Consider the following 15,808-nt stretch of genomic DNA (forward strand, 5'->3'; position numbering starts at 1 on the left):
CATTTTACCTTTATCATTGTATTTACATTATGTATATTTCAGTATTCTTACACAACCTGTAAAAAATTGTTATTAAAATGGAAAGCCTAGTCACATGATATTTACATGTTCATTCAAATATTACTCTACAACACAGATTTTAATTTTTTGTGAAGTCTGACTCCTTGAAACTTTAACATTGTGGCTGTTTAAAATATTAGTACTACAGTTTCAAAATGTCTGTAGCATTCATTCTTTTAAAGTAACTTCTACAGAGAACCATATATATCACCAGTTCTATGGTATCATATAATGATAACTTATGCATGTATGAAGTATTGTGTCAAATATTAATGAGCACTACCTCTTTAAAATTATGATTAGTAATCACAAAATTAATGTACATCTTAAGTAGCAGAAAAACATTTGTTTGTCACCTGAATATGAAGAAAATTTTTTGAGAATTTGCTTGTCAGATCTCTTGAATTTTATCTTAATCCTTGCAAAATTTGTATAAGCATGTGCAAGAGACTTAGGCCTGCACTACCTACATTATGATATAAAAACAATATTGGAATAATCAGATCTAACAAGAAGTCAGCCAAAAAAACCAGTTATCATGAAGATTGCTTGAAAACTGGATTAATATCTATTCTAATTAATGAACTTCACCCTAAGTGTATATTGTGTCTTCAGATAATAGCTAGTAGTATTATGAAGCCTTCATGATTAGTAAGACGTTTAATATTGCCAAATATGTCACCTGCCAAAATTCTAATATCTTCATTTTTAAAAGTTTAAATATTTTTCCTTCATGTTTAAAAGTCTTTCAAATTAATTGCAGTAGGTTTCAAAGTCATTTGTTGAAGATGCAACTATTTCTCATTAGTTTTTAAGTACAACTTACTGACATGAGAGAAAATGTAAATATCCTAGTTGAATTTCAGTAAAAACCTTTGCATAGATACAGCCACTGATGCACTGCTTCTTAGTTATGCCTATCTTTATGTGACAAGTTTTCCAGCAATGACTATCAATAAAACCAAATTTTGAAAAATAATATAAACATAGAACCAGGACTTTAAATTCATGTATTTCAAAGATTTTTAAACCAAGATTTTGAAAATTATGAAACATTCAAACATAAATAATATTAATAATAATATTTTGGGAGATAAAATATTTGTGCTATTAAAAAGTAAAATAAAAATTATTTAAATTTGTTTATCTCATCCTCTTTAATTACTGTTTTGCATAAATTTTACAATATGCATGATAGCCAAGCTGACAAGTGTTCAGAATTTATTAATAATAAAAAATAAGCAAAACATAATATAGCCCATACTAAACATTTGCCCAGCCTCTAGAGCCTGGAATATGCTGCACCACTGATCCCACTCTAGAAGCATGCTAGAACAGGGAGGAAGAAGAGATGACAAAAAGAAAGGAAATACCTAGAAAGCAGGAGGATGATCAGTGGCAAGAGTGTCTTATTTTAACACAACTACCATTACCTTACATATCACATATGCAATTTCTGTGATTTTTTATTGGATTTATTCATTTTGTTCTTTAGTGTTAACGTTTATAGTAACTTAACCACAATCAATCTTGAGTTTTAGAATATCCTTAAGATGCATATGGTATGATATAGTCCCAAGCATATAGTGTACATCTTTCGGAATTTCATTCTAGAATTCTATTCTAGAAATGTAATCAAGTGCCTTATATAAACTGAAATAAAAGTGCAATTAAGATACTAAACATAAGACTTCTTAATATAAATCTTGATAGTGTTTAATGCAAATGAAGGAGAAAAATACAAGACCAAAAGTCTAGGTCCATTTGGCAATATTGTCAAAAATAGCTTTATATATTCTTAACTCAAGTAGCAAAATTTTCTCTCTGTTCCAGGTTTTACAATTTTAAGACTAGTGTTAGTTACTGAAATGTAATAATTACATAGTTAAACAAATGTAGTAATCATAAATTTGCTTATGTGTTTTGATTAAATCACCATTTACTTTTTAATCTCTCTTCACTTCTCCCCTCTCTCAATAATTATATTTTGGTGATCATGATTTCCGGTTACATTTTTCTCCAAAGGTCAATGAGGCTTAACAACTATTTTTATTACTCAAATAAATTAAAAAATATGATGCTAACATGTGGAATACAACTAAGAAAATAATGTTGACTTTAAAAAGTTAAACAGCTGTAGGAAGCTTTAAGAAAGAAAAAAGATTTATTGGATTTAGAATATTTAAGGGGCATATAGGTAGTACAGTAGATAGAATACTTGATCCTAGAATCAGGAGGACCCAAGTTCAAATGCAACCTCAGACATTTAAATACCTAGCTGTGTGATCTTGGGCAAGTCATTTAACCCCATTGCCTTGCAAAAACAAACACATTTTTAAAAGATTATAATGCCTAGCCTACATTGTTAACATAACAAAATCTTATTTTAAAAGATTCCTGATATGTAATATCATGAAAGTAACATTTTTATATATAAAGATGATGATTTTGACCATCTTAGTGATTCAAAGATCAAATACCGATCAGAACCTATGGAAAACTTATAATGTATCATTCATTAACAGTTTCCTTCATATATAGCTGTGTAAATGTGAATTGAAGATTAGCTAATAGGAAATCCTCTTCACCCATCGTCATTTTGGCCAAAGGTGGTTTAGTAATCTGCAAAAAACCTTCCAAACAGGAATAGAATCCTCCACGGCTTGGCCCCTGGGAGCTCAGTATTCCATGATGTGAAGGTTCCAATTTACCCTGATTATAACCCATTGCTTCTGAAAAGAAAGAAGAGCTCTGCGGATTCATGAGATGAGATTGACTTTAATGGCCCTAAACTTCTCCAGGCTTTGGGTGAATTTTGTCAAAGCAACCATGCATCTTTAAAAATCAGCAAAGGTTAGTAAATTTATTGATCAAAAGAAGGCAGCTGTATATGAAGATTGGCATCTTAGTTTTTCAAGGACTGACAAATTATTTTCATTAAAGGTATTTGGTTTTTATATTTGTATTGTTTTTGGTGTTTGACCATCACTATCTTGTGAAATCTTTTTCCTCTATAAAATTTAATTAGTTTAGGAAGGAGGTTCAGCTCTCCTAATTTGTTATCATAATAACATTACATAAGGTATACATATCTGAGATTTGTGCTTTGTTAACAGTTCTGTGAGACAGAAAGTTGAATAAAACATTGTTCAAAACATGTTGGTATTTTTTGAAATCTTTATAACAGTTGTTTTATGGCACTACCATATAAAGGAAAAGTCATAACCATCTTTTAGAACAGTAGTTCCTTTTTTTTTTATTTTGCAAGGCAATGGGGTTAAGTGACTTGCCCAAGGTCACCCAGCTAGGTAATTATTAAGTGTCTGAGGCTGAATTTGAACTCAGGTCCTCCTGACTTCAGGGCCAGTATTCTATCCACTACTCTACCTAGCTGCCCCCAGAGCAGTAGTTTTTAACCTCTGATCCATGAGTAGATTTTTTTGGGGGGGAGGGGGGTCTATGAACTTAGATGGGGGAAAATAATATTGTTTGTCTATTTTGATAAATTTCTAAATGAAATTTTGCATTTCCTTCAATTTATAATTTTAAAAAGAACATTGTGAGAAATCTGTTGCCTTTAACAAACTGCCAAAATAGTCCATAATATAAAAAAGGTTAAGGACCTCTGTTTTAGAGGAAACAAAACACTTGCTTAGGATATAGTCCTGAATACTATCTTTGATTACTAGAAATATTCAATGTATTTACTTTCTCATGTTTTGCTATATACTTATAAATTTTTTAAATGTATTAAAAAAGTGACTAAGGACATTTTACAGAAATTCTTACCTAGCTTACCAGTTTTTTTCCCTGCGTTATCATCCCTGGCACTTAAAAGATAGAAGAATATCTAGGGAGAAATCATAAAATCATAAATATTTTCCTTAGTGAGTATTTCTGAGTGAAGAAAGTATCTCATTTCATTATTTATGGAGTAAATGTGTAAGATGTATGTATTTTTATATGTGTATAGACATGTATCTCTTTTGATTCCCCTTATTTCCTGTGGAACTCTTAATTCAGGTCTCACTTAGAGTTATTTCATTGAAAAGAAGTAAAGGAATGTTTTTTCAATTCCATTTAGCAATAAAAAGCCACAGAAGAATTTCAAATGCAAGCATCCTGATTAAGAAATGAGAATTGTTCTTAACCCTACTCTGACTCTGAAGTAAAATGGCCTTGGGCAAGTCTTTTAATATCTCTAGCCCTTGATTTCTTCATCTGCAAAATAATAGATATGAACTAGATCACCTTTCAAGTTTTTTAAGTTTCTCAAATTGTTTACTTTTTTCAAACTAAGGATTTAGCATATATTTGCAATATATAAGTTCCATGAGCAGTGGAATATATACTGCATTTTTAAGCATGGCAGTTTATGCTGTTAACAACTCTTAATATCCACAAGATAATTATTATCTTCTTCACCAGGGGAAATTATTTTTTATAATGAATATACATACTTATATGATACGTAATGTGTTGTTTTGGCTTATTTAGACATGGAATGATGTTTTGTCAACCTTTGCACATTAAAATCATTGTGGTGTTTCCAATTATGGAGATCCAAGCTTTATAAATAATAATTTTAATAAATATATCTTAAGTGGGTTAGACATATTTTAGTATATATTTATCTTATTTATTTTCTATGACTATATCAGAAATTATAATTGCCATCTAGTATGTGAAATCAGAAAAGTTTGTTTGAAAGAATATGCAGTACTAATGATTCTCTTTCTTGAAATAGAACCAGAATTGTGCTTCAAAAAAAAGATAAACTTCTAAAATCAAGAGAAATATATTATGTATGTTTAACATGTTGTCATATCATAATAAAATAACTTTTATGAATAACTGAGAAGAAATTATTTGACCATCTTAATGTTTAATAGTGAGAGTTAATTCCAAGATTCTTTTCTTCAAGCATCCTATTTTTGAGTACTGCTGCTTTTCTTCTTTCATTGTGTACTCACACTTGTTAAGTATGAAATCTTTGAAAACAGCAATTATTAAAATTTCAGTCTTGAATACAGATAAGAAATTATTTTACTTGGACACACGTTTATCTTTAAAATGGCAAACTTTAAGAGACTGAATTATCAATAAAATCTAATTGAATACCTTTTAAAATAACTTTTAGAAGATGAAAAAAAGGAAAAATAATCTTCAGGGAGCAATCAAAATGGGTTTTGAAATTAGGATATACTGGTGAGGAGTAATAATGAGTAAAGTAACTAAAATTCAATTAATAACTTAATATTATGAAGGAAATAATAAATTTACTGTATTTTAATTTACCTCTTGTAACTTAAACGAATGAATTCCTTTTTCTTAATAGGATGAGAGATGCTGCAAGAAAAATAGAAGAAAAGCATTTTTCTAATCATGCAACACATGTTGAATTTCTGCCTGTTGAATGGAGATCAAAACTTGCTCTTGATGGAGGTACATTCAGTCTGTTGCCTTCAAGAACCAATTTAGTTGTACCTACTTCCTGATTCTTCTACCTGGATATGATTGAGGTCTCCTTCCTTGAATCTCTCAAAGTACTTTTCCCCTCTACATTGCTACATTGCTTTGTTCATAGTCAAAATGTATTGTAGTTATTTGTGCATCTGTGAAATGTGAATTCACACAGATAAGGTGAAAACTTTATCTGACACTTAATCTCCTTGAGGCTCTAAAGACATGGGGCTTATTTGCATTTTTTTTAAATTTACCCTCTTATCACCATTCTAGCAGAAAGTAGATATGGCATTTTTCATTTTGAGTCCACTGGTTAAGGATTGATCAGAGGGCTAAAGCCTTTCAAGTTTGGTTTTTCTTTATAATAATATCATTATATAAATTGTTCTCCTTTTTGTTCAGTTTGCCACATTAATTCACAGGATATAAGTGCAAAATCAATGAGAACAAGTGAGGGAAAGATCACTACTTGGATAAGGAGAGCAGGAAATATTTAAAGGAGGAAACTCATTTGAAATGAGACTTGAAGGATGAGCATGGTTTTAATAGGCAGAATATCTTCCCATTTTCCCCCTGTTGAGTTATTTTTCTTATGGCATAGCAATATTCTTTTGCATTCATATACTGTAATTTGTTTAGCCATTTCACAATTAGTAGTTGTCCTTTAATTTCTAGTTTTAAGTTACTACTTCAAAGAGAGCTCTATGTACTTTTATCCATATAAATTCTTTCTCTGATCTTTTTGAGGTTTAGGCTTAGTAGTGGTTTACCTGAGTCAAAGGGTAACAACAATTTAATAATGTGCTTGAATTGAACTGGGAGCTTCATAATGTTAAAACCAAGGATATTTTTGTTTACTTTTTCTTAAAAAATAAGGTAAGAAGGGGTTAGAATTTGAATTGAGACCTAATAAATGAGTAAAAATTAAGGAAGTTGAAGCATAGTGAATATAGGTAGAAGAAGGAAGATCATTTGAGAATGATAGCACAGTTTATCTGGAAGGTCATTGATGTGGAAATTAAGCTTTGCTTCCCCCAGTGGAGAAGAATTATTTCTTCATATTGCCTTAACATTTTGATGAGCTTTTGTGGAGAATAGAGAGAAATACAACCATACAACATTTTCAGTCACAGACAAATAAATTGAGTATGATAATTTGTATTCATGGGTCCAAATGTAATTGGGACCAGATAGTGGTTCTAGAAATGATTTATCATAATTAAATACTTTTTTTGAATATAGTTGTAGATGAGCTTGTCTAAATTTTAACATTATATAGCAATTTCCCTATTCTCTTATCAGTAATCCCAAGAACTGTGACAGTATCTTATTTCCTTGGCAAAATGTGTGAATTCAATATCACTCTTATAATCAGTAGTAGTAATGACTTAAACAACAACCACTGCAAACATTATTTTTACCAGTGTGTGATTCCTACTTCTTAAAAGAACACCTTTGTAGCCTCTTGAGATTGAGAATTCTGTGTCAATGTGCATGGTACACTGGAAAGAGCACTGGCTCTTTCAGAAGACTATCCTGGAAACACTGAAGGTTGTTACTTAGGAGAGTGACACCAGAGATCTATCCCCAGAGTTTATTAGCAGAGTGCTTGGCACATAGAAAGTACTTAATAAATACTTGTTGATTTATTTAATTGGTCATTGAAACTTAGATAAATAAAAATAGCATTATCATATACTGAAGTTAACATTATGTATAAATTTTTTTAAATTACCAAAGTTTATATTTTACCTTATCAATTTCTGTGTCTATAGTAGGTTACAATAATGAATCTTTGATTTGGATCTATCATTATGATCATTCTTAATGAAATCAATAGGGGCGGCTAGGTGGCGTAGTGGATAAAGCACTAGCCTTGGAGTCAGGAGTACCTGGGTTCAAATCCGGTCTCAGACATTTAATAATTACCTAGCTGTGTGGCCTTGGGCAAGCCTCTTAACCCCATTTGTCTTGCAAAAACCTAAAAAAAAAAAGAAAGAAATCAATACAAAATATCAATGGTTCTTGTAAAATGTTTATTACTCTTATAAAAATTCTACATAGTAGCTCTTTATTTAGATATCAACTCACATTTTCCTGAGGTGCCTAAGAGCAAATAGATGAAAGTGGGAGAGGGGAAAAATCAAAAGAATGTATATGATCCCTTGGCAGTAGAAATTGGCAATCGAACTATTGTCATCTTTCTCTTAACTTTATTTTCAATCAATAGGGTTCCTCAGTTTAGGCAATTTTAACTTATGGTTTCAGTGATCCTGCTCAGAGATGAATAGATAAACTGAAATACTCTTTCTTGTCTGCTGTGTATTATGTTTAATGGCCTGGCAATAACTTAATTCAGTTCAACACTTACTAAGCTACTTTGCAAAAGGCACTAGTGTCAAATACAGAAAGAAGGTAGAGAGACCAAAATAGAATCCTTAAAGAGTTGACACTTTACTGGGTGAGTTCAGAATATACAAACATTAAAAATACAAAATAGTTTGAGAAGCAGGAAATCACTAACTACACAGATAAAAGAAGGGTTTTTAGAGGAAAAGAGGTACTTGAACTGGGTCTGAATGAAGGTAAGGATAAGACTTCTGAAAAGCAAAAATGAAAAATATACTCTTGGCTCTGGGAAAACCTTAAACATGTGTGCAATGATAAGATATGACAGGACGTCTAATTTGGAGAGCCCCTAAATGATACAAACTGGCTGGAACATAGAATAAAGAGGGAAAATGTGAAAAAAGAATGGAAAAGGATAAAAACATTGCAGAAAACTTAAATTCCAAACTAAAGAGTTTATATTTTTTTCTAAATTCAGTGAGGAATCAGAGAAAGTTTCTGAATTAGGGGTGTTGACATATGGTTTAGGAACATTATTTGCCAACTATGTACAGTTGGAAGGAAAAGAATGGGTAAGTAGGGAGATAAAGAAGGCATTCAGTAGTATTATTTACCAGGTATTATTTTAAGTTCTAGGAATACAATTAAAAACAAAATAATCACTCCTCTCAAGGAACTTGTATTCTAATGGAGGTAAAAAGGTGCCAGAGAAAGGACAGGAAAATGTACTCACAATGGAAAGATGCTGAGGATAGTGGATATTGCCCAAATTTATATAGGGAAGATTGTTCAGTAAGGATACTGAAGACTTCTTAGACACTTAAAGAGAATTTGCCTAAAGAAACCCAGGTAAAGTGTCAATTGTGGTCTCGAAAAAATAAAAACAATGTAGAGATAGGTGGCAAAATCCTGTGAGAGTATTGTCCAGGGTGTTAAAGCTCAGAATAAACTAATGATAACACAACAATAATTGACATTTATTATACTATTTTAAGGTTTGGGGAATACTTAAAATAATTTTATTTCTGCAAAAGGATGTTGTTGTTGTTGCTGTTGTTGTTGCTTTTGCTGTTGTTGCTCTTTGGAGTCAGGGTCAGGATTGATTTCAGAGGGATAGGATCCAAGGGCCTTGGCAAAGGTGGTGGAATAGAAAGAAACAATATAGCCTTGTCTGGAAAAAGCAACAGACCAATTAATGACCAGGAAATCTAAGGAAAAACCATAGTAAGTAATTTTCTAACTCATGTGAGCCATAGGTAGGCCACATTTGGTTTACAGGCATTGGAGAAAGGGCCTGATTATGAGAACAAAGATTGTAGATCCAGCAAATTTGAGCCTTCATGGTATGTAACTTGCAAAGTTCAATACCTGAATTAACAACATCTATATCTTTCTATATTTGTTGTAGCCTGAGACAAAGATCTTTAGTAAGGAGTAGGGTCTACCATACAGACCTGCAGTTATGTACCAGACTGCAGCTATGTGTCTCTGACCTAAATAAGGGTTTTTGATTGAGGGAGACCAAGGAGATCCTAGAGTTTTATTGATCTGAATTTAGTTTGAATTTATTGATCTGATTTAAAGCCTTTCAGCTAGCTGCCTAGCACCTGGAACAATCTGGTGTAGCCCCTAACCAGGAACAAGCCAACTGAATCAAATCTGGGGTCATGATCTTGCCCTGTGGCATTCACAGAAAGTCTTCAGGTCCCTTAACCCCCAGGTTAAGACACTGGCGAGGGGTGAGGGGGAGTAGTTAGCAAATTAGAAGTAACCCAGCAGATTTTTTTTCAATATTCCTTTCCAAATGACATTAAAATAACACCTCAAGTCAAATTTTGAAGTGGCAGGAGTCAATAAAAGGGTGAGACATTTTCTGGATTAAAAAAAGTTGGGAAATTGTCAGGAAAAAAATTTGTGATGCCACAGTGGAAACCTCGCTAGAGCTCACATTTGTGACACAGCAGCAGTAGTTTGGGGAGCTCTGAGCCCCAAGGTGGGAAGGGTGTTGTACACTAGTCAGAAAGAAATGTTAGAATTTGTTGTTGGCACTGATTTGCAAGTCTGTTGACTGTATGCAGTTTTGGGTTGTAGTTCCAGGGCAGAAAGGAGCATTGGGTTCTCTGGTCACCTGGGATCAGGGGTCCTGGTTGCCTTGTTGTTGGCACTGATTTGCAAGTCTGTTGACTGTATGCAGTTTTGGGTTGTAGTTCCAGGGCAGAAAGGAGCATTGGGTTCTCTGGTCACCTGGAATCAGGGGTCCTGGTTGCATTTCCAAGGCAAAGAGAAGGCTAGCACTTTTGGCTGCATGGAACCAGGGCCCCTACCTGGATAAAGACCAGTAGTGATCATACCACTCCCATTTTCACACCACTCTGGGAGCTCTAAAACAACATCCACTCTGTAAAATTTTGAAAACAGCAGCATAAAAAAAACTTAAAGTTTGGGACAGTGGCTCCCCAAACCCATGTGATCAGAGGCCAACTTTAACACAAAATTCAAAGTCAAGAAATAGGGCAGGAAAATGTGCAAACAACAAAAAAGTATCTGATCATGAATAACTACTATTGTGGCAGGGAAGATCAAGACACCAACTCAAAGAAGATATCAATGTGAAGAAAGCTACAAAGAAAAATGCTAATTTGACTCAAACCCAGTAAGAATTCCTAGAAAAGTAAAATAAGATGAGAATGTAGAGGGAAAAATTGATAAAAGAAATGATTGATGAAAGAAAATTATGAAAAGAGAATTTATAGCATGATAAAAAAGCACGAAAAAATCCCTGAAGAATATACCTTAAAAAATAAAATTGACTTAAGGATGTACAAAAATTCACTGAAGAAAATATTTCCTTTAAAAAATGAGAATTTGCAGACAAATCCTAGGATACTCTTTTAGAGAGTATCAAGCAGGATAAAAGTTATAAGAATGAAAAATTAGAAGAAAATGCAAATATCTTATTGAAAAAAACAACTAACCTGAAAAATAGATCCAGAAGAGGTAATCTAAAAATTATTGGACTACATGAAAGACATGATTTTAAAAAAAGAGTCATATTTCAAGAAATTATTAAGGGAAACTGCCATGATATCTTAGATCCAGAAGGTAAAGTAGAAATACTAGAATCTACTGGTCACCTCCTGAAAGAACAAATCCCCACCCAAATGAAAGCTCCAAAAGATAATACAGTCAAATTCCAGAGCTCTCAGGTCCAAGCATCCAGAAAAAAACCCAAAAAACATTTGAATGTCATGGAGCCACAGATCACACCAGATTTTGCAGTTTCCACGTTAAAGGATTAGAGGACTCGGCATATGATATTCCAGAAGGAAAGGAGTTTGAACAAGTATAGTCTTTTTTTTTTTAGGGTTTGTTTTTTTTTTTGCAAGGCAAATGGGGTTAAGTGGCTTGCCTAAGGCCACACAGCTAGGTAATTAAGTGTCTTGAGACCGAATTTGAACCCAGGTATTCCTGACTCCAAGGCCAGTGCTTTATCCACTACGCCACCTAGCCGCCCCACAAGTATAGTCTTTAAGGTAGAGGAATACAGAACGAAACAACTGATAATTATCCATACACAAAGCAGCACTTATTATATTCGTTTTTGTCCCTGATAACCTTTGATATAGTCCTAAGGCAATGCTCATGAACATCAAGATAAGAAGTTCAGGAAATAAAAATAAGGAAAGAGCAATATGGGAAAAGGAGTGTATATTGTGAGGAGTAGAGTACCATTTACATTTATCCAAATTGTCACTTATTAACACTTAAAACAGCGAAATGCTCTCCTCTACTCTATGTGCCTATCAGATATCAATGCAAAAATGAGTAATTCAGTGACTAATTAAAATTTTTTGGTAGTGTTTGATTTATGACATTATTCTTTAACTATGTAGTTTAGTTTTTTTTCACAAAACAGATTTTTGAATGTTTAACTTGCTCTTTATCTTTATTTCCAGACACTGTTGATTCTATTACTCCTGACAAAGTACGAGGTTTAAGGGATATGTTAAATAGCAGTGCAATGGACATAATGTATTATACAAGTCCACTTTATAGAGATGAAGTAAGTATTTTGATATATTGTTCTTTGCTGTGACAGAATATGACAGACATGTATCATTACTCAGAATTTTAGTGCAGGTATAATTCCTTAAAAACCAAGGGAGATTTATGAGCATTCATCTATTAATAACTTACCCTTAATGTGACACTCTGTCCTATGCCTTAGAATCCTTATTTTTCAAGCACTCTCAACTTGTTCTTGAAAACTAAGGAAGTAAAAAAAAAACATAGATTTATAGATTTAGAACTGGAAGTGTCTAACATTCATTTTATATTTGAGGAAGCTGAGACTCTGAGAAGTTAAATGATTTTACCTGTATGGTCATAAAAAGAGTGGTTGTCAACAGCAAGATTTGTACCCATATCTTCCTGCCTTATATAATGTACTAGTACTTTGACCATGATGCCATTAATTTCTGTCATAATCTTACTTATTGTATCTCTGATTATAATTAAAAATGATATGGTCATGAATATTCAAAACCTGACTGCCATCTTTGTATGTAGCATTCTTGGTTTTTTGTTTTATTTTAGCTTTTTGCAAGGCAATGGGGTTAAGTGGCTTGCCCAAGGCCACATGGCTAGGTAATTATTAAGTGTCTGAGGCCAAATTTGAACTCAGGTACTCCTGACCCCAGGGACTGTGCTCTATCCACTGCATGATCTAGCCACCCCTGTATTTAGCATTCTTCACTTGATCTTAGCCAAAAGGCCGAGAAGCAATTGTATGTAGCCTTCTTAAACTATAGCCCTCCTTATATTTTCCCCAAGTAATTGAGCAAGTGTATTTATTTAGTTTCCCCTTCCTCAGGAATTTTAAGAAGTACTAGGTGACCAATTCTCTATTGTTGTTTGGGTATGTGTGAATTAAAATGGATGTCTCTCACCTTCTTTAACTCTTAGATCTTTATTTTATATTTCCAAAGTAAAAAAAAACATGAAATTGAAGAAAATGATAAACATCCAAATTAGTCAGAATCATGAAGATAATGGTACTCATGCTATATAGATTGGTAGAAAGAATTCAGATTATTTAGCTTGAATAGATTTAAGGAGAATATTAACTGTCTTTAACTATGTGACAGGCTAGCTTGTGAAGGGATTTACTATGTGCTCAGCCCTGTGAATACAAAAAAAAAAAAAAGGCAAAAAGCAGCCTCTGCTTTCAAGCTCACAGTCTTAATGAGGAGTTGAGTGAATGGAATAAGCATTATTTGTATAGCACTTACTATGGGCCAGCTGAGCACTTTATAAATATATCATTTGATCTTCAAAACAACCAAGAAGGAAGGTTATTACATAGAGCTGCTCTTATTACCATTTTACAGTGAAGAAAGTTCAGCAGACAGAGGTTAAGTGACTGCTGAGGGTCCAGGTTCTTATAGCTAGTATCTGAGACCCAGTTTGAACTTGGAGTTTTCCTGACTAGAGTTCCAGAGTTCTAGCCATAGCATCATCTTACTGCCTCTGTTTAAATGGCAATATTTCAAAGGGAAAGCACTAAAATTAAAAAGGATTGGGAAAAGTTTTTTACCAGAGTTGGGATTTTTGGATGAAGCCAAGAAGTAGAGGTGAGAAAGGAGAGAATTCAAGGACTGAGGGATATCCTGTAAATATTCCTTGAGTCAGAAGATGCTTGAGGAATAGCAGAAAAGCGAGTGTCACTGAATTAAAAAATATTTGGAGGAGATTAATTTGTAAGAAGCCTGGGAAAGTAAGAAGGTGCCAATTTTAAAAAAAGAGCTTCAAAAAGTTAAATAGAGGGTCTTGCATTTGATCCTGGAGGAGACATACTAATACTAAGTTTAGAGAGATCATTTTGATAGCTGAATAGAATGTGGAAGTGAGGAGAGAGGCAGTAGACTAGCTAGCAGTCTATTTGAGTAGAGACAGGAGAATGTACACACACACACACACACACACACACACACACACACACGTACATACATATATGTATGTATGTATGTATATTCTCCTGTTTCTATTGCCTGATGTTGCAAAGATAGAATTGACATGATTTGGCAATAGAATGGATATGGGAAATTGAATTAAGAGTCAAAGATGATACCTAGGTTTCAAACCTGAGTGCTTTTTCCAATGGGAGTGCCCTTGGCAACAAGAGAGTGAAAAATTTGAGAAGCATTGAGGGAGAGAAATGAGTTCAGTTTTGGACATACTGAATTTAAGATATATGTGGGACATTCAGTTCAAGAAATCCAATAGGTATTTTATGAGACTGTAGGTCAAAAGAGAAGTTGGACAAATAGATCTGAGAATCACTGGTGGGTCATGATATCACTAGTTAGAGGAAAAAGAAAAGAGGGCCTAGGACAGAGTTTTGGGCAGGGGCGGGGGGTGGGGTAGTCATCCTTGATTAATGTCTATGACCCAGAGAAAAAAGGAAGCAAAGGAAACTGATGAGTAGTCAGATAGATATAAGGAGAATCAGAAAAAGAGCATTGTCATAATACCTAGAGAGCAAAGAAGAAAAGAGGGTGATCAGTATTGTCAAAAAAAGATGTGATTTGAAAATAAATATTAGATATGGAGATTAAAAAGCAATGGTAACTTGGGAGATAACAGTTCCATTTGAATGATTTCAGAAGCCAGACTGCAGAGTTGAGAAGAGAGTAAGAGAAGATGAAGTAAGAGGCATTGATTTTAGGCATCCTTTTTACTTTAGACACAAAAGAGAGGAGAGCTGTAAGTGAATCAAGGGAGAGGGAATTATTTTTTTTTTGAGTTTACATGAGATATGGGCATGTTTTTATGCAGTAAGGAAGCAACCACTAGACAAAGAGAAACTGAACACAAGCAAAGGAGTTAGAATGATAGAACGGACAATTTGCTGGAAGAATATGGGATGGAAATCCTGAAAAATGGATTAGATATTTCTGCTTATTCTCAGATTGCAGACCAAAGATTAATAGTTGAAAGCTACTTGAATTCTGGTTTGATGTGAGGAAAAACTTCCTAATCTACAACTATTCAAAAATGGAATTGGAAAGTAGGCAGTTTCCCCTTCCTCAGGAATTTTAAGAAGTACTAGATGACCAATTCTCTATTGTTGTTTGGGTATGTGTGAATTAAAATGGATGTCTCTCACCTTCTTTAACTCTTAGATCTTTATTTTATATTTCCAAAGTAAGAGATTTGACTTAAAAGGTATATTTTAATTTCTAGATTTGTTTCCTTTCTATAAAAGTCACATAATATTTTCCAAGTATATACAGTACTTACATCACAACAACCTGTGAAATAAGTAGTATAAGTGTTCTATTTCTTGTTAACTTTAGTATGGTACCTTGCCTGGGATCACACAGTAAAACAGCAGAGCCAGAATTTAAACCTAGATTTCCAACACTTTTTACTATACTATACTATACTATACTATACTATACTATACTATACTATACTATACTATACTATACTATACTATACTATACTGCCTTTCAGGCAGCACTGGGCTAAGCTCTGGACTTATAAAATGAGGCAAAAAGATAGTTCCTCAAGGAACTTAACATTGTAATGGGGGACAGAGACAGGGAAGTAGAGAAGGAAACAATCAGATAAAATAATTTAAAGCAGGAAGATAGTAGAATTAAGAGGGGCTAGGAAAATCTTCCTATAAAAAATAGAATTTCAGGTAGGACTTGAACAAAGCCAGGGAAGGCAGGAAGAAGAGCAGCCAGAGAAAATAGCCAAGAGATAGTGACTTGTTTGTTGAACAACACTAAGGAAGTCGTTGTCATTGGATTGAGAGGGGAAGGGGGAGAGGTAGAAGATGACTGAAATGGAAGCATGGAAAGATAAATTTATGAAGGACTTTGAACACTAAACAAAAATATTTTGTACTTGATCCTGGAGGCAG

The 15,808-nt window shown here is 33.4% G+C and overlaps 1 protein-coding gene across 7 annotated transcripts in view; it reads left to right on the forward strand.

The window, feature by feature from the left end:
• Nucleotides 1–15,808, forward strand: part of DDHD1 (DDHD domain containing 1) — a 150,532-nt gene that overhangs the window by 87,348 nt on the left and 47,376 nt on the right. For all 7 annotated transcript variants that reach the window (XM_074213324.1, XM_074213325.1, XM_074213327.1 and 4 more), the window contains 2 exons: nucleotides 5,399–5,505; nucleotides 11,832–11,938. In XM_074213324.1, the coding sequence (XP_074069425.1) occupies nucleotides 5,399–5,505; nucleotides 11,832–11,938 (214 nt within the window). The remainder of the gene's footprint in view (nucleotides 1–5,398; nucleotides 5,506–11,831; nucleotides 11,939–15,808) is intronic.

Source organism: Macrotis lagotis, chromosome 1 (assembly GCF_037893015.1).
Source record: "Macrotis lagotis isolate mMagLag1 chromosome 1, bilby.v1.9.chrom.fasta, whole genome shotgun sequence".
NCBI lineage: Eukaryota > Metazoa > Chordata > Mammalia > Peramelemorphia > Peramelidae > Macrotis > Macrotis lagotis.